The following is a 20,409-nucleotide window of genomic DNA, read 5'->3' as shown; positions in this document are numbered from 1 at the left end:
TTGGTCAACCTTTCATGAGCATCTAAGCCTGAGCATATCAGTCTTTGATTTTATAAGTGTGATAATTAATTGAACAACTGAAAATTCATTTCCAAATTAGAGTTTAAAAACGAACTCAGAGGCCAGACATGGTGGCTCATGCCTGTAATCCTAGCACTCTGGGAAGCTGAGACACATGGATTGCCCTGAGCTCAGAGGTTCAAGACCAGCCTGAGCCAGAGTGAGATGCTGTCTCTACAAAAAAGCTGGGCGTTGTGGCAGGCGCCTGTAGTCCCAGCTACTTGGGAGGCTGAGGCAAGAGAATCACTTCAGCCCAAGAGTTGGAGGTTGCTGTGAGCTTTGATGCCACTGCACTCTACTGAGGGCCACACAGTGAGACTCTGTCTCAATAAAAAATAAATAAATAAATAAAAGGAATAAAAAGAAAATTAAAAAAACAAACTTCAAACTAAGGCAATTGAAAGCAAAATTTAAAAAAATGTACTAATTTCTCCTATGTGAAGCAATTTTTAGATATGCAAAATGTTGTATGTTTTTTGGTTACTACTGCTTTTTCTTAGTGTAGAAAAGTATAGGAAGGAAAGAGAAGCAATTTGGGAACCACTTCCTGAAAGAACACCCCTGTAATACCTTTTCCCAGGACACTCTGCAGACTTGACTCCTGGTTCTGCTCTGTACAGTTTTTTCCTTTCTTAAAATGTGTATACATTTTTTTGGCACCCTCTGTGTGTACATACAGTAGGCACAAGAAAGGAAAGACTTATATCAGGATGTTTTTATCCACAAGTTATAGAATATCAACTACAAGCGGCTTAAACAATAAAGAAATTTTTTATTTCACATGACACAAAGTTCAGAGTCAGAGCAATTCCAGAGTTGGTCATGCAGCTGAATAGTGTCATGGAGGACCCAGATGTTTTGCATTTTTGTTCTCAGCCTCCTCAGCATATTGGTGATTTCTACTATTATAGTTGCAAGATGGATGTAGGAGTTCCAGGCATTATTTGCAAACAGAACCATGTCCAACGAAGAATAGGTGCTGTTTTCTCCTGTGTTTCTGTTTATTACAGAGAAAAACCCTTCACAGTTGGTTCCAGTTCACTTCCACTCAGGTCCCTTTGGCTAGGATTGGTTTACAAGCCCATGCCCTAGCTGACAAAGGATATTGAATACACAACAACAGTGACCTGGCACAAAAACACCAGAGGAAGCAATAGGGAAAAGGAGAAAGATACGTCATAGAAAAAAGAACAATGATAGAGGTAGGATAATGTAGTATGTGGACTGTAGTATGGTGTGCATTTTTTAGGCTTATTGTCTTCTCATCTATATGTATACTCTCATGTAGCTAACATGTGTATGATGCCAGTATCCCTTATTAATATTAACATATTAAATATTATTTCTAAGCAACAATGCATGCTACTCTAGAACATCCTGGTTTTGTAGGACCATATACATTTGGAGATGTAAAGTAAATGAAATTGCAAGTACAAAATTGCTAGGCCCAGGTTAGGCCCTTGGAAACTTCATTCCTGTCACAGCAAATTTCTTCTCCAATGTCATCCCTAGCCTTCCCTCACTACTCTAGAGAGAACAGAAAACAGCTTAGGATATGATTGGGTAACAAGTCAGAATAGAATTTGCTTTATTATTAACGTATATAATATTCTGGGGAAGGAAGATATGACACTCTAACAATTATTCAAGAAAAAGTTCAAATGTATGGGAATTATAAAGATAGATAACAGATGCTTTTACAAGAGAACTTGAATTTTTGTTAATAGCATTTTTAAACTGTAGTTTACTGCATATTCTTTACACTTAGAAACTGCGTATAAAAGTGAAAAATGTATGAGTAGATGAACTAATCCTTGCAGTCTCTTGGAAAAAAATGTCCAGTCCAATACGTATATGAGGTCAGATAATTAAGTTTGCAAGCTCATCCTAGAAAAAGTCTACATACCTCATTGCTGAATATCACTACAGTCACCTCTGAGGTACTCCCCTTGGGAAGCTATGCACTAATGTCACCTCCTAGCCCATCCACCAAAGCAATTTGTTTTGAGACAGAGTCCCACTATGTCTACCCTCAGTAGGGTGCCATGGTGTCATCATAGCTCACAGCAACCTCCAACTCTTGGGCTTAAGCAATTCTCTTGCCTCAGCCTCCCGAGTAGCTGGGACTACAGGCACCCACACACAATGCCCGGCTATTTTTTTGTTGCAGTTGTCGTTGTTTAGCTGGCCTGGGCTAGGTTCGAACCCACCAGCCTCGGTGCATGTGGCCAGCACTGTAACTCTGTGCTATGGGTATTGAGCCATCATCAAAGCACTTTTTTTGTTTGTTCGTTTGTTTTTTGAGATAGAGCCTCAAGCTATCGCCCTGGGTAGAGTGCTGTGGTGTCACAGCTCACAGCAACCTCGAACTCCAGGGCTTAAGTGATACTCTTTCCTCAGCCTCCCGAGTAGCTGGGACTATAGGCACCTGCCACCAAGCCCAACTATTTTTTGGTTGTGGTTGTCATTGTTTGGCAAGCCCTGGTCGATGGAATCTGCCAACTCTGTTGTATGTGGCTGGCTCCTTAGCTGCTAGTGCTGCAGGAGCTGAGCCTCAAAGCACTTTTTATAGGATTAGTTTGGCAACTTATTTGCCAACCCTCATACAATGATAGCTCTGATGGCCATTCCAGAAAGAGTTCCAAAATCGCTTTGAAGGCTGGACTGCATGCTGGTTTGGGTGCATAGCTTCCCAAGAGGAGTACCTCAAAGGTGACCATAGTGATATTCAGCAATGAGGTATGAGGGTGAGTTTGCAAACTTAATGTGTAACCTAATATAGTTTAGGTGTGCTTAAACAGGTACATATATATTATAGGTGTGCTTAAACAGGTACATATAAAGTTGTTAACTTACGACACCTGTATAATTTGGATCAAATTGAATTCTGAATATGTTAATAATAGAAAATATGAGTATATTTAGAAATTACATGTAGCACTTTATACTTCCCATTTCCTTTGAGTCAGTGAGGAGGTAGAGTACAGGCAGAGAAACAGATCACTTGTTTCACCTGCTGTCTTACTGGTCTTCAGGCTATTGCAGTAGCATTCCAGAGACTTCTGAGGAACTTATTATATAAAAAAGCCATTCTTGAGATTACATATGAATTTCCCATTGCATACCACATGTCACACTAGGTCTTGAAAATTGAAATGTACATTTGCTAATGAATGTAGTGTTAATTTGCAGAAGTGTGTCATCAGCACCAGAATTGAATGAACCTGGTACATGATAGCCTTCTATTAATATTGTTTAATGAAGGAATGAATGACTGGTTTATATAAAATTGGGACTTCTAGGATAATTATAATTTAAGGGAAAAAATGGACTCTAACTTGTACTTGCTAGCATTTTCCTTTAGAAAACATATTATCACTATTTTGAAAAATTAAAGTAGTATTTTTGTTAAAGACTAAGTGATTTTTAAAAGCAATCTATGTAACCAAAAGCATTTGTACTCCATTAATATTTTGAATTTTTAAAACAGACTAAGCGATATGCTGAATAGGTGTCTTAGCTTGACAATTAAGACATTTATATTTTGCTAAGGTACTACAAATTTGGGGAAATAAGAACATAAATTGAAAGGAAGAGATTATAGAAATGGGTGTATGTGATTCAGTAAGAGAGCTAGGGAGCACCATGTTTTATGTATTCAAAAGATATTTACTTGATTTCTCTCATGTAACATGGTTAAAATAAACTTACTCCTTTTCCTAAACATTAACGCTTATGTGTAAAAGTATTGATGAGTTGTAGATTTCATTTCAAAAGTGTTTTATGTATATATGGTGAAAATGCAGCTTTTTATTTTGTGTAAAGTTTTTAAAAAATATTTTTAAAGTATTTACAAGATTAAAGGAATTTAAAAATCAACATTATTGGCACAAGATTCATGTTAATGTTTACTCACGTAAATAGCACAAAATACTGCCTAATTAGTGCGGTTGGTAAATTTTTGGTACTTTAATTTTCTCTGTTATTGTAAACCATGCATAAAATGCTTGCCTATTGAGAAGTGCAGAATTGTCAGAGCTTAAACAGCTGACATCTGCTTACTCTCTTAAAAAAAAAAAAAAAGAATAACAAGCCATTTCAGCCTAATCTACCTCAAATGTGTTCATGTAAATGGGGGTCCGTCTATTGACCTGTGTTCTTTTCAGCTCAGGATTGGTCCACATGGTTTATGAAACCAGGAAGGCTGATTTGAAATGCAGATGTCGAGAGAGTGAAGTACACCCTCCCCTTTTTTCTTTGCTGTATCTGTCAGGGTGAAAAATGGCTTGCACAAGGGTCAGTCACCCATACTCACTTAATTACTTTTCTTGGACCCACAGAACTGTCACAAGCTGTGGTGGATGCGGGCGCTGTTCCTCTTTTAGTACTCTGTATCCAGGAGCCAGAAATTGCTTTGAAAAGGATTGCTGCTTCGGCCCTCAGTGACATTTCAAAGCATTCTCCAGAGTTAGCACAGACAGTAGTGGATGCAGGGGCTATTGCTCATTTAGCCCAGATGATCCTCAACCCTGATGCTAAATTGAAGGTATTTAAAAGTAAGGTTAAAAAAAAAAAAAAAAAAAGAAGAAGAAACAATCTAGCCTTCTTACAATGTGAGAAAATGGAAATGTATGTAGATTAATATTATACATCTAAAAACAATTAGTAATTATTATTTAAAAAGATCTAAGTATATTATTTATTTAGTGTTTTAATATGTGAAAATAATGCTGTAAGGATTAACCAATAAAGATGTGATTGGGGAAATTGTGCAGTCTTGAAGATTAGAAGTAACACCAGTGTTAACATTAATAATTAAAACAAGGAATAACAATGATCAAATCTCAGGCTAGGAAGGGAACTAAATGTTTTCTAACCTACCACTGTAATATTTAAGTTTCTTGTGAAAATTGCCATGTTTATGTTAGTCTTTTTCACAACTTTCTAAAATCTCATTTGCAGTTAATAATCACTAGTTATACTTTTATGTTTTATAAAGTTTTAAAATTGTTCATGTTAACTAAGCAATGAAAAGTTCTTTGAAATGATAACACTATCATGCTAAAAAATATTAGTTCTGCTTGATCATTTTTATAATAAATTATCACATGTATTACAAATTAACAATTTAAGTATTGCATCATTAAGAAATGGTATTAATCCAAAGGTCATATTATTTAATTATCTGCAATAGAATTTTAAAAGTCAGTAGAGAACTAATTTGGGAATGTTAAAACATTGAATAAGACTAGGATGTGAATGTCTTAAGATTTAGAAATCTTGTTAGATATGTAGTTCTTTAAATGAATTTGAGTACATATAAAAGTGTTTAAATTATATCTGAGCTCTGTAGTGGACTCTACATTATGTTTTGTTTTGTTTTTTGCTTAACAGCGTCAGGTTCTTTCTGCTCTCAGTCAGGTTGCAAAACATTCTGTGGATTTGGCAGAAATGGTCGTTGAAGCAGAGATTTTTCCAGTTGTACTTACCTGTCTGAAGGACAAAGATGAATACGTGAAGAAAAACGCTTCGACTTTAATTAGAGAGGTTGCAAAACATACACCTGAGGTGAAAATAAAACACTTCAAGATACAGTAACATGTAGTAGTTAGTTTTAGTTTTTAAATAAAATATCAGTTTGTTTATAGAGTTCAGGGTTTGTGCCACTTGATCTAGTTAGGTTGGAGATTCTTATCCTCACCACTATTGACATTTTGGACTAGGTATTTCTTCATTGTTGTGAGCTATCTTGTACATTGTAGGAATAGATGTTTAGCAGCACCCCTAGCCTCTGTCCACTAGATGCCAATAGCATCCCTCTCCCCCAGGTGGTGACAATAAACACATTTCTGTACACTGTCAAATGTTCCCCAGGAAGCACAATAGCCCCCACTTGGGAACCACCATTATATTAATGGAGTTTAAGTTTGAAATCTCAGTTTCTAAACATTTTCAGCTTTCCCCTTCTAGAATATGGGGACTGTGGCCTTTGCCATCCTTACCATTTTATGTCAACTGAGAGTAGTGAGAATGATATTATAGTTCCAGGTTGGGAAGACCAGAAAGATCCCATGGCCTAGTATGACCACTCTTGCAATAGCTGCTTTAGTTCTTAAATGGGAAAGAAATAGAGACAAAACAAACCTGTGTTGATTCTGAAGTTGTATCTCTTTTCTGTGTACAAGACTAATCAATTTTCATTCCATTCAAGTCCTCATTCTTTACTTCACCTAGTATCTTTATTTGGTTGAAATTTTTCAAAATTGAAGTACACTCAGCTAGTGATCATTACTAGTAAAGGGGGAATAATTATTTAGGACTATTTCAAGTCAGACATTGTCTTTCAACATTCAGTGATTAATCTGCATTATACTTGGGGTTTCAGTAGTTAGCTAGTTATGAACTAGCCTTAGGCTTAGTGTCTAGGAGAGGAATTTTGACATCCATTATAATAGGGATAAAAGTTGTGCCATCAATGCATCAAAAATTGAGCCAGGTGGCGCCTGTGGCTCAGTGAGTAGGGCGCCGGCCCCATATACCGAGGGTGGTGGGTTCAAACCCAGCCCCAGCCAAACTGCAACCAAAAAATAGCCGGGCATTGTGGCGGGCGCCTGTAGTCCCAGCTACTCGGGAGGCTGAGGCAAGAGAATCATGTAAGCCCAAGAGCTGGAGGTTGCTGTGAGCCGTGTGACGCCATGGCACTCTACCGAGGGTGGTAAAGTGAGACTCTGTCTCTACAAAAAAAAAAAAGAAAAATTGAGCCAGAGTAAAGCCCTTCACAGTATATTTTTGCATTTAAAGTAGAAGGATTATTATAGTAGTATATTTCTTTGATAAATGTAATAATTTCACCAACTGATATTTTAATTTTACCGGTTATTTTTAGGTTCTAAGTAAAGTGAGACAATGCTAAACTAACATTGAAAGGTCATCTTATGCTTGATGGTCCTGATTAGCTCTCATTCTTTTCTCTTAGCTTTCACAGCTGATAGTTAACGCAGGAGGAGTTGCTGCTGTGATTGATTGTATCGGGTCCTGCAAGGGGAATATAAGGTTGCCTGGCATCATGATGCTTGGTTACGTTGCAGCTCATTCTGAGAATCTAGCAATGGCAGTGATCATTTCCAAGGTTTGTTCTTGCTTCATTTTCTTCTAGTTATTGCAGGAAGATATTCCAAGACAGAACCACAGATTAATCTCTCCCACAGAATATAAAATATAACTGAGCATAGCAAAAAAATTACCTAAATTTTTTTTTATTATGTCAATGCTTATTTATAGGTTTTCACACAAAACAATCCTTGAAAAGTAAAGTTTAGGTTACAAGAAGTTTAAAGTTTTATTCAGTGTTTAATCAAAATATGCACTCTTTTGAGTATTATTTAATAGTATAGGGTGTCCATAAAGTTCGTGTGCAATTTTACATGGCTACACTGTATTATCTGTATTTACATATTATTTATATCATGAAGGATTAATTGTACATATTTATAAACATGTAAGACATACTTTGGTTAAAAACAACTGTTACAAATGACATGCCACGTAGTCATTTTCACTAAGCTCAGGTCTATACATTACCTCCTTTCTGGTCATTTGGGTAGGACATGACGATGGCTAAGACCATCCCTTTTTATCCATTTTCTCTCCTTCAGTTTTCACAAACTAATTTCTCTTCTTAGATGTATGAAATTCAGAACACACATCAGAAAGCAGTGTTTTTGTTTCCTTGCTCTAGGGATTTTGCCTTATCTCAATTCACAACTTCCTGTAAACCTATGACATAGTGCAGCCCTGACACATAGTAGGTGCTCACCAAATATATGTCCGTGAGTAAATCCTCATTTCCTGAAGAATGCTTCGAAGGCTGTGTATTTGGCGACCCTCTGGGGTCTGGGTTTCTTATCAGCATAGAAAACCTCCTGTTCATGTTAAACAGAAATGGGGAGTTTTTGAATCCCTTGCTGATCTTCAGAATAAAAAGGAGGCTCTGATCTTTATTTTCTTCCTATTCTATGATAATTCTTTGCTTCATTCCCTTTATCCTGCTCTTTTCCTTTGTTCTTCCATCATCATAGACTGTCATTGTGACTAAAGCAATAGTAGTACTTTCTGAAGGGCCACTGTAAGGGTGTTACCAGATTTTTGATCTGGAGTTATTTTGTGGATAGTCAGAAAGCTTATGAATAGGAAGAATGATGAAAGAAGAGATTCTTTTTTGCTCCCTCCGTTTCTTCCTCAGACTAACCACGAGGCTTTACCCTTCTTTGGTGCAAGGTTGCTACTGGCCTCTCCACTTGGTTTGTTTTTCAGAAAACTGGAAATCAAGGTTGCTGCAGAAGTTTGAGGCAAACCACACAGTACTGTAGCACTCTCTCCTTTTCCAATGTGGTATATGTAAAGAGCTAACAATAATGCCTTATGTTTAAATAATACTTTAGACTTTTGGAGGCACATTTACATTCTGTTTATGTTGGTATTCACAACAACTGAGGCCAGCAAGTCAGATTTCTGGGGATGAGGTGGAGGGGCTTGTCCAATCCTCCAGCTTCTTCATTCTTGTTACACCCTGGTCTTTCTGGAAAGTTGCTTATTCCGAAGACAGTTATGATCTTTTGTATTGGCAGACACACATTTCTAGTTGTAGGAAAAAAGCCAAGGAAGAAATATGGCAGCTCTCTTAAGGAATTCATCTTAATAATCAAATTAAAAGGTAGAGAAAGAAAGTATATATGATGACTTTAGCCTTTGCTAGTGCTGACATACTAAATTTAATGTGATTATTATAGTCTCAAATTAGTTGGAAAATTATGCCTATATAGTATCTAGAATTAGAATTTTAGTTATTTCTTTCTTCCTTGAGTATAGAAACATGATATATTGAGGCCTTTTAGTTAATCCTATTTTTATTATTTAGATTCAATTGAAGCCTAAAATGTAAAATGTAATCACATGCTATTTGTGTAACAAAAATAAAAAACAAACAAACAAAAAAACCCCCAAAATAATCATTCCTACTTTGACATTCAACCACATTAAAATGGCAAAACTATAGTTTAAAAGTTGACCAAAATTAATGGAATATTATGTGCTGTTTCAGGAAAGGAGTTTAGTGAATATATTTCATCAAAACACACACCTAGGATTCTTATTTGATTTTGAATCTGTAGTAGTTATTTTATTCTCAGACTTGTTATACTTCATGAAAAGATACTTTCTTAGAATAAATAAATTGACTTTTTAACACAGGAGAATAAAATATTTTAAAATCCTAAATATTTTTATTTTGTCACAGTAGAATCTGGCTTTGGCTGTTTCCTATTCTGTGACATCTGTTGTTTGGTTAAATGCCTTCTATTTGGGGGGCTAAAAGCTAGAAGATATCTTCTTTCTTTGGTTGGATTGTTACAGATAATTAAGGTAATTTAGTTCTAGTCATTTTATTGACTTAAGAAATGACAGCCCCTGTGATGCGTTCGTTTATTGAACCATTTAAGAGAAAAAGGATCAAGGCTGAAATGATTTCTTCTAATGTTTGAGAGACATGGAAGTCTCTTTAATCCTGGTCTAGATTCATAACACTTGCTCTTTTGATCAATGCTTCAGGGTGTACCCCAGTTGTCAATCTGCTTGTCAGAAGAACCAGAAGATCATATTAAGGCTGCTGCTGCTTGGGCCTTAGGACAGATTGGGAGACACACTCCTGAACATGCACGGGCTGTCGCCGTCACAAATACTTTACCAGTTCTGCTTTCTCTGTACATGTCAGCAGAAAGTTCTGAAGATCTTCAAATAAAAGTAAGTACTTAATTCCTGTTTTATGAAGATTTGTTAATTTTGACTTATTCTTTATATAATTTATTTGATTATGGACAATATTGTTGTTATAGGGCAAGAAATACAAACTTATAAGAAGAATTGAAGTCACTCTTCTTTGAAAATGGGCTTCCTTTGTCCCTAAAAATCTGTAATGTATTTAAAGAAAGTAATCTTTAGGCTTGGCGCCTGTGGCTCAAGCAGCTAAGGCGCCAGCCACATACACCTGAGCTGGTGGGTTCAAATCCAGCCCAGGCCTGCCAAACAACAATGATGCTGTAACCAAAAAATAGCCAGGCGTTATGGCGGGCGCCTGTAGTTCCAGCTACTTGGGAAGCAGAGGCAGGAGAATTGCTTGAGCCCAGGAGTTGGAGGTTGCTGTGAACTGTGATGCCACAGCACAGCTTAAGGCTCTGTCTCAAAAAAAAAAAAAAAAAAGAAAGAAAGTAATCTTTATAGGTGCAAAGTCGTTTTTTTTTTTTTTTTTTTTTTTTTTGTAGAGACAGTACCACATACCACCCTCAGGTAGAGTGCCGTGGCATCACACAGCTCACAGCAACCTCTAACTCTTGGGCTTACGCGATTCTCTTGCCTCGGCCTCCCGAGCAGCTGGGACTACAGGCGCCTGCCACAACGCCCGGCTATTTTTTGGTTGCAATTTGGCCGGGGCTGGGTTTGAACCCGCCACCCTCGGTATATGGGGCCGGCGCCCTACTCACTGAGCCACAGGCGCCGCCCAACAAAGTCATTTTAAAATGAATGTCTGGCTATTGTATTCTATATTCCTACTGACTTTTCTTATGGTATTGAAAAATAATAGAATTTATGAGCTGGAATTTTCTGGAGATACCTGTAGTCCATTTTACATTAAAAAATTGAGTCCAAAAGAATTTGAAGTATTTTTCAAAGGTATTATGTAACTAGCCAGAGGGTATTCCTGAAGCGCAATTCAGCTCCTTCAACACCAAGGCTGCCTGGTGTTGAATAATTATGTGTCTTGTATTTGTTCTTTTAATTATGTGTCTTGTATTTGTTCCCCCCAAACAATTGTTTCATAGTTTTTACTGGGAAATCATGTAGCTTTCTGGAAACAGCTTGTAGAATTGACTTGGATTGAGAAAAGTGCACAGAAAAGATAGTAATTCAAAATAAAATTAATAACAGTAAATGAAATTACATTTAAATTTTAATTAAAATGGTAAATTAACAAATAGGAAAGCACATTTGCTGAAACATAACTTTTAGGTGATATAATGTGGCAGGAAGTATACTTGAACTATATAGTAGTTGAAGAACTCTGAAAGTCGTGTATAATGAATCATTTATTTGCACTTATTTCATATCAAATAAAGGACCTGCCCGCACACCCCTCACAGTAATCTGGGCCAGGTTCTTGGCAGTGGCCTGGGGGTGTGAGCTCTGCTTTCTGGTTTCACTCCCTGGGTGACATATAAATTTTATGAAAATGAATTTATGTATGTTTGGTTACGTTTATATGTTTTTCCCTTTACAGATTCATTGAGAAAAGTTGATTTCTACCATGAACATTTCATTTTTTGTAAGACTTTCTAGCAAAGCAGAGATCGATTATAGATTTAGAGCACCACTCACATGTCTCCAGTGTTGAGTGCATTCCTTGGCAGTGCTTAGAGAGATTGACAGTGTGCTCTCTAAAGCCTTTTCTCATTTAACAGGTCTCTGATTTTTTTTACTTTCTGGTGAAAAATCAAAACTGTTTCCAGTTTTGAGTTGCTCAAGTATAGCTGATTTACATATAGTATACATGTGTATACTAAAAAAAGTATACACATTTTAATACAGGAAAAACTGTATTAAATTTGTAATACTTAAGTCACATTTAACTTCTACAATTGTAAGAAGTGCTCAGTGAACATGACTTGTTTTCATCTATCATTTGTTATTGGTATATATTGAGTATTACATTTTTTTTTTTTTTTTGCAGTTTCTGGCCGGGACTGGGTTTGAACCCGCCACCTCCAGCATATGGGGCCAGTGCCCTACCCCTTTGAGCCACAGGTGCTGCCCTGAGTATTACAATTTTAATAGTGTTTTCCTTTCTTAAAATGCGTATACATTTTTGGCACCCTCTTTATATAACTTTAACTTATGAATTCCTCTTTTGACCTCATATTTCCTTAATCCATTATCATTGCCATCTTTCTTTTCCTCTTTCCTCTCTGCCCAGCCTCCTGCGCTTTCTCTCCTTCTTTTTGTCCCCTCCTCATTTCCCATCCCCTTCCTGTTTCCAGTGATCCCATGGCTCTCTGTCTTCTCTGTAGGCACAAGCTATGTCTAGGTTATAATAATAACTCTGTTCAATTTGGAGATTACTGACATTATCAATTCTTAAAACAATCGCTATCCAGATTTCTATCTTTAGCAACTTCTATTTTTAAGTATTAGAAATAAAGTAATGCATGAGCTAGAGCCTGAATATTAATAGTGGACTTATTAGTAATTACAGCTTGATTAACTCTTGCAAATAGTTCCTTAGGTAGCACTATATACTTTATATACTACTAAGTTATGTAACTTGTTTTTTTATGACTTACTATGTTATCTTGTATACATATCAGTAGATTAAAATAAATTTGAAAACTTTGAAGATAACTTTTATTGTGTTTTAGTTTTTTAAAATTGTTTCAGTTTCACAAAGGTGATTCTATTAGGTTAACTAATACAAATTAAGTTTCTTCTGCCTAGATTTGAAATAGCATTTGCTTTTAGGAAACACATTGAATAGTAAATTAAAGATCTCACTTTTTATCAATCATTATCCTATCAGCAGTCTTTTCAAGGCTTTACGTCAATCCAGATATTTTCTTATTGTAGGGACTTGATCATTCTTTTTTCTTCCACAAGGTCTCTTGAATTCTATCAATTTTTGTTGGTTTAAAGACTTTAGAATGGAAATTCATTCAAACCTATTTGATTTGACACTATCTTAGTAGGGGAAAGTGTACCCAAGGGTATCAAGAACTATCTAATGGTATTTCTCACTTGTTACTCTGTGACAGCTTTCAAATTATAAGGCCATGTTGAAGTTCATTTTGTCCCAAAGTCATGTCAGCTTCTATAAGCATCCTCTAATCGGTTCCCATCTGGGAGAACCACTGGGCAGCCTCTTGGAATTTCTTTCATGTTTTCTCTGGAGAGATGTCTATTCAGACCCTTTGCTTATTTTAAACTAGGTAATTTACTTTTTTATTGAGTTGTAAGAGTTTTTTGTATACTCTGGATATAGATTCTTGACAGATATGATTGTATTTTTTTTCTGTTCTATGGATTGTCTTACTCTTTGCTCCTATGTTATTTAATACCTTAATAAGGACTAAAAAAAAATCTAATAAGCTTACCTACATATACAGAGGTGCCAAAAATGTATACAAATTTTAAGAAAGAAAATAAATTTATTAAAACTATAATATTATATACTCATAGCAAAAGATGAATACAAATTATGCTGGACACCTCTTATAATTGCAGAAGTCAAATGTGACTTGAGTATTATAAAAATTCTCAGGAATTCACATACACACATATCAGGACTAATAAGAGTTCAACCAAGTCATAAGAGACAAGATTAATATACCAAAATCAATTGTATTTCCGTATATTAGTAATAAACACTTCAAATTGAGAAGTGTTTATAACTAAAATGAAATTAAGAAAACAGTTTTATTCATGTTACATCAAAAAGAATTAAACACATAGAAGTAAAAGTACAGAAGAAGTGTAAGGGCTCGGCACCGGTAGCTCAAGTGGCTAGGGCATCAGCCACATACAGCGGAGCTGGCAGTTCAAATCCAGCCCAGGCCTCCCAAACAACAATGACAACTACAACCAAAAAATAGGCAGGTGTTGTGGTGGGCGTCTATAGTCTCAGCTACTTGGTAGGTTGAGGCAAGAGGATCGCTTAAGCCCAAGAGTTTGAGGTTGCTGTGAGCTGTGACTCCATGGTACTCTACCCAGGGTGACAGCTTGAAACACTGTCTCAAAAAAAAAAAAAAAAAAAGTGTAAGACTTATATAATGAAAAACCTAAAACATTGCAAAAAAAATTAAAAACATAGGAATAAATGAAGAGGCTTTCCATGTTCGTGGATAGGAAGACGGAATATTGTTAAGATGTTAATACTTCAAATTTGTCTATACATTCAACAGAATCTTTATCAATATCATAGCTGGATTCCACCACCACCACCCACCCACCCCCTGCAGAAATTGAGAAGGTCATTGTAAAGTTCATTTGAAAATGAAAAGCAATCTTTTTTTTTTTTTTTATTGGGGATTCATTGAGGGTACAATAAGCCAGGTTACACTGATTGCAATTGTTAGGTAAAGTCCCTCTTGCAATCATGTCTTGCCCCATAAAGTGTGACACAGACGAAGGCCCCACCCCCCTCCCTCCATCTATGAAAAGCAATCTTGAAAAAGGACTTACCCTGCCCAATTTCAAAACATACCACAAAGTCACAGTATCAAAATAATGCGGTACTCATTTACAGAAAGACACACATATCAATGGAATTGAGAATCTGAAATAAACCCTTTTATGCTCAATTGATTTTTCATCAAGATGCCATGGCAATTTAATGTGGAAAGAACAGTCTTTGAACAAATGGCGATTTAATGTGGAAAGAACAGTCTTTGAACAAATGGTACTGAGACAATTGTATCGTGAGGCAAAAATATTTGGACCCTTATCTTATGCCATACACAAGAGTTAAATAAAAATTGAACATAGATCTAAATATAAATTCTAAGAGTATAAACTATTAGAAAAACATAGGAGTCAATGTTTGTGACCTTGGACCAGCCAATGATTTCCTAGATATTACATGTAAAGCACAGGTGATTAAAAAATTGACACATTAAGCTTCATCAAAATTACAAACTTTTTCTTTTTTGGAGACAGAGCCTCAAGCTATTGCCCTGGGTAGGGTGCCGTGGCATCACAGTTCGTAGCAAACTCAAACTCCTGGGCTTAAGCTATTCTCTTGCCTCAGCCTCCCAAGTAGCTGGGACTATAGGCACCCACCACAACGCCCAGCTATTTTTTGGTTGTAGTTGTCATTGTTGTTTGGCAGGCCTGGGCCGGATTCAAACCCGCCAGCTCTGGTGTATGTGGCTGGCACCTTAGCCAGTTGAGCTACAGGCACCACCACAAAATTAAAAACTTTTATGCTTCAAAAGATACCATTAAGAAAATGAAAAGACAAGCCATACATACTTGGAGAAAATATTTATAAATCGTATGTTCAAGAGAAGATTTATATCTAAAATATAAAGAACTCTTATAATTCAATAATAGGAAGAAAACCCAATTAAACAATGAAAAAATTTTGAATAGATATTTCACCAATAAAGACATTCAAAAGGCCTGTTAGCAGAGGAAAGACATTCAACATAATCATTACACTTTGTATACAGGTATTAAAATAGCACATGTACCAAAAAAACATGCACGACAGTTACATGTCAAGAAAAAATAAATTTTAAGAAGGGAAAAAAAGATAAGAAATTATTGGTGACTAGGGAAATGCAAATTAAAGACACAATGAAAAAGAAAAAACAGACAACACAATGAGATATTACTTTACATCCAGAAGATATTAATAAATCAGAAAATAACTAGTATTGACCACTGCATTAAGAACCTTGAATCCTCTAACATTGCTGGCAGGAACTTAAGATGCTGTAGTCGTGTTGAAAAACAATTTAGCAGTTTCTCAAAATATTAAACAAATTTTTCATTATTCAACAACTCCACTCCTATTTACTCAAGAGCAATGAAGCAATTACACACAAAAACATGTATGTGAATCTTCATAGAGTTATTACTCACAGTAGCCCAAAGTGGAAATAACCTAAATGTCCATCAACTGATGAATGAAAAAATGTGACCAATCTGTATAATGGAATACCACTTGACAACAAAAAGGAACAAAAGAACTGATAAATTTTGATAAAAGGACTGATAAATGTTACAACATGAATGAACCTCACAAACATTGTACTAGGCCAAAAGATCACATATTGTGTGGTTTCATTTATATGGATTGTCCAGAAAAATCAAGAAAATGACATTTAGAAATATTAAGTAGATTAGTAGTTGCCTAGAGCTGGTAGGGCTAAGTGGACAGAGGGAATAGAGAGTGACTTCAAATGGGCATGAGGTTTCCTTTAAGTATGATGAAAATGTTCTGAAATTAGATTGTGGAGATGGTTGTACAATACTATAAATTTATTAAAAATCATTGAATTGTGTACTTGAATGAATTTATGGTATGTAAATTATAAAATAATTCTAACAAGATTTTTAGAAAAATCTTAAGCTCAGAATTACACATGTGAACAAAATTTTAACCAATATTTCTATCATGTTGGATAGTATAGCTAATTATTAAATGTGACGTATATTCTGTCTAGAAGAATATAGTTATAAGTTGAGAATATTTCTTCCAAATAATGTGGTTGTAAAGCTCAGTGACTCTAGTGTCATTAGATTCCTTTTTAGAGTCTTTGATTAATAATTTGACAATACATCATTAACTTGGAATTATTAGAATTAGAGTAAGGCTATCTGCATGCCTCAGTGAATGTGATCTCTGCTATATTGTTCATAGACCTTATAATTGATTGTGGTTAAATTTAATTTGTTGGCTTGCTAAGGTCTCCATGATCTTAAGATGGTTCACAAAAATATAACCAATTATGTTGGTAATCAACATACTAGATGTGGAAAAAAATCAACATACTAGATATTTTACATTACATGTTTTATTTAATCTAATTTTTAAAACAATGTTTGAGGACAAATATGTCAAGAAATAAGAGGTTATACATGATTGCTTAGCCTGGGTCTCTGGGAATCCTTAAATTCAAGATAGCACACATGTGATAAAAGTTTTAGACGAATCCACTTAACTAATTATGAAATTCTTGATGTGAAAATAAAAATGTGCCTTGACATTTCGAGTGCATTCTTAAACATTCAATGTAAAATAAAATTATAATCCTAAAAGTCTGGGTTGGCTACGGCCTCTGAGAAAGAATAAGTGAAAAGAGAAAAGACTTATGAGGATGTGCTGTGGCACCAAACCATGGACCTGCAGATGTGGCCTTATAGGTGAATATAGCTGTAGACAAACCAATTGATGTGAAGTTTTCCAAAGTGAAAGAGTTCAAACAAACAGAATCACAGCCAGCCAGATCTAAGAGCTGGCTGCAGTGATGTGCTGCTGTCATGTTAGGGCCCTTCTCTAGCTACACTGTGGCAAGAGTCAGCACCATGTGATGTCACGTTAAAATATATGGGAAGGGTATGTGTGATGCCTGTTCTTTTGTTTATGGTTGATACACTCCATATTCTTGAGTAGAGATTTTCTCTGAAGTTAAGTAGGTCTTGGGTGCTTTGCTTCTGTCTATAAATGGGGGAGTGTCTATCCGTGACCCGTAGCAGCAGATAGGCAAATGCTCATTGACTAATGCACACTGGAGACATTTCTGACTGCTTATGTATAAGTCATGAAATTATTTGGTGAATATAACCTGATAATGAAATTCTATAGAAAAACAATTATTTTCTCATATTTGTTGATTGGAAGAAATAGGATGTACTAATTATCTCAGTTTCATATGTACAAATTTTTACACTAATAAAATATATTACATATTAATTTGTACTTTGTAACTTTATGTTTAGACTTCTAATTTTCTTATAGGTATTTTAAGAACTCAGTCATTAATAATTATGCATTTTAAGGTTTAAAACGAAGACAGCTTGTAGGATACTCTGTGATAAAACCAACGGAGTTTTTCAGACAACTATTTTTTAAAAAATGAAACTGTAAGTTAGATCAGGAAATTGATTCTATTTTCAAATTCCAGTAATGTGAGATATGAATTTTTGTCAAATCTTTGATTGATTACTTACTTTTGTATGCATTTTGCTTTGTATTTTAATAGAGTAAAAAAGCCATAAAGAATATCCTTCAAAAATGCACCTACCTACCAGCCCTTGAACCGTTTCTGTATGATGCTCCTCCTAACATTCTAAAGCATGTGGTTGGACAGTTTAGTAAGGTAAGAAATGCTCTCTTAACCGGTAAGGGGAGGAAGAAAGTTAAAATGACTTAATAACTTATTTTTTCTGTTGGGTCAGTGTGTGTGTGTTTTATTTTTATTTATTTATTTATTTATTTTGCAGTTTTTGGCCGGGGCTGGGTATGAACCTGCCACCTCTGGCATATGGGGCCAGAGTCCTACTCTGTTGAGCCACAGGCGCTGCCCATGTTTGTTTTATTTTATTTTACTTTTTTTCCGTAAGATGGGGTCAGAGCTCGCTGATTTGTACTGACAGGAAAGGTAACATAGGTTAACAAAACTTACATAGAAACAAAACACTTCCTCCCTCTTCACATTTTCCCCACAGCCTCTGTAGTATCCTTTACTGTGTTTTCAGGATGTAAATATTTCCTAATATAGATACTGTATATTACTACTACTATATTAATTACTATAAGTAACTTTTAGTAATTTTCTCAGTGTCTTTTAGTGTCACTCACCTAGGAACACTGAACAAATCTTATAAAGAAAAGGAAAAAGGCTACTGAAATACTTTTCAAAGTCCATGCACTTTACTGAAGATGCTCACAGGTAGTCATTTGGAGCATATTAACTTACTTTATTAACAGCTTTAACAAGTATAGCTGTCATATTTGTTAGATCATTGCAGATTAAATAATAGTAAGGTAATAATATTGATAGATTAATTGATAGTAAGGTAGAATGGTCGAGCTGACAGAAGTGGCACAGGCAGCTGATTACTGATAGAAAAGGATGAAAGAGAATGAATGCATTACCACTGAGAGTCAGGATCGTGACCCTATGCTGTCAAGAGCTGGTGAAGTTATGCACAGTGTATTTGACTTTAGAAAATGGGATCTGCACAAGTAGTATCCCATAGTGTTTGTGAGCTCGGGATCAGGAATTGTAGGACCTGGACTTCCCACGTACCAGCTCTTTAGCAAAATTTTACCTTTCTAAACCCTAGTTTGGCCACCAGTCAAATGGGAATAATAAGAGTACTTATTTCATAGGGTTGTTGAAAAGAGTAAATGAGATAGTTAATGTTAAGAATTGTAATTCAAAACTAGGCACATATATATTAAACAAACTAAAACAACCAAAGAGCTGTTTTTAAGAAATAAAAGATGTAAGTGGTGAGGCTAATTAAAAAGGTTTTTAAACTAAGAAAATGCCAGGAAGGCTATGTTATCCAGTTTGATGAAAATATTTCAAATTGTATATAAAACCAGTGCATGGTGCCCCATGATTGCATTAATATACACAGCTATGATTTAATAAAATAAATAAGGTTTTTAAAAAAATGAATAGGATGGGAAAATTCATTTTAATAGTTATAAAGCTATATAAATGAGAAGCTACTGTTTATATCTACATTTCTACAAATAATGAACAAAAACTATATATTTTTATAACTTTTAAAGGAGGCCATATAGTTAAATAGGTCTAGTTTTAGGTATTCATCTAAAAGATAGACTCTACTATAATAACCGCTTTTAGTTCTCAACTCTGTCACAGGAGCTTAACCGACCCTCAAGCACCATTGCTACTGGAAAGTTGAGGTTTTACATTGCTGAGGACACCTCGGGGTACAATTCTGTGTATCAAACACCTATGTCCTTACTTCCTCTTTATAAGAAAGTAATCAAACATTTTTCCTCTCTTAATTATATGAAATGTGGGAGATATAATGGCATGCACCCTGACCAAGCAACTAACTAGCTGAATAATGCAAAGAAAAAGCTAAATTACTATACGGGAAAAATTGATCCATTTGTTTAGTTTTCTGTATTTTTGGTTGCTACATAAGAAATTGGCCAGCTAATTTGGTCATCTAAGAGGGAGACTGGGTAAGGGACTGAGTGGATCATCTGTGGACAGGGTCACCAGCTCTTACAAATGGATAGTTGACATTATTTCTCAAAGTTTCATTTTATAGTTTAATCTTTTAGGCTATTGAGTGAGATAGATATTCTAGTTTTATTGAACTGGCTATGAAAATAAACACTAAGCTATGTTGAGTTCAAAATAATCAAAATCAATAGGATTTGTGAGTGTTAGCTAGCTAAAGTAAAATAAAGACAGTATCTCATATCATATGCTCTTTTAATGTGCCTTTGGTATCTTCTTAATCTAAGGATACCAAAACACTAACACGTGGTAAGAAAGTCAGGCAGAAGGTGCAAAGATATTAGTGTGGCTGGGGGTAGAGATAGGAAGTAAGGAAAATTCTCTAGGCCAAACTAATATTTAAAAGTGATTTATTCAAGTCCTAAAGAGAGGAAAGAAATAAAAAAAAAAAAAAAACTATCTATAGGCTACTGTCTTTTTTTAGAAATACATAATAATAGTGCTATCTTTTATTGTCTGATTGATTTATATTGCCATCTTATTAGCAAGATCCTTTTGTAGTTTTAATTAT

General features: G+C 35.3%; 1 protein-coding gene across 3 annotated transcripts in view; it reads left to right on the top strand.

Moving 5' to 3' along the window:
* Positions 1–20,409, top strand: part of SPAG6 (sperm associated antigen 6) — a 66,162-nt gene that overhangs the window by 34,738 nt on the left and 11,015 nt on the right. For 2 of the 3 annotated variants that reach the window (XM_053572326.1, XM_053572328.1), the window contains 5 exons: positions 4,401–4,606; positions 5,455–5,628; positions 7,037–7,189; positions 9,667–9,858; positions 17,868–17,984. In XM_053572326.1, coding sequence (XP_053428301.1) covers positions 4,401–4,606; positions 5,455–5,628; positions 7,037–7,189; positions 9,667–9,858; positions 17,868–17,984 — 842 coding nt within the window. Of the gene's footprint in view, positions 1–4,400; positions 4,607–5,454; positions 5,629–7,036; positions 7,190–9,666; positions 9,859–11,839; positions 12,272–17,867; positions 17,985–20,409 lie in introns of those variants that run through there. The other variant, XM_053572327.1, reaches the window with a different exon arrangement.

This window comes from Nycticebus coucang, chromosome 20, assembly GCF_027406575.1.
Source record: "Nycticebus coucang isolate mNycCou1 chromosome 20, mNycCou1.pri, whole genome shotgun sequence".
Taxonomy (NCBI): Eukaryota; Metazoa; Chordata; class Mammalia; order Primates; family Lorisidae; genus Nycticebus; species Nycticebus coucang.
The sequence above is the reverse complement of the archived record's forward strand: the minus strand, read 5'-3'. Positions and strand labels throughout refer to the sequence as shown.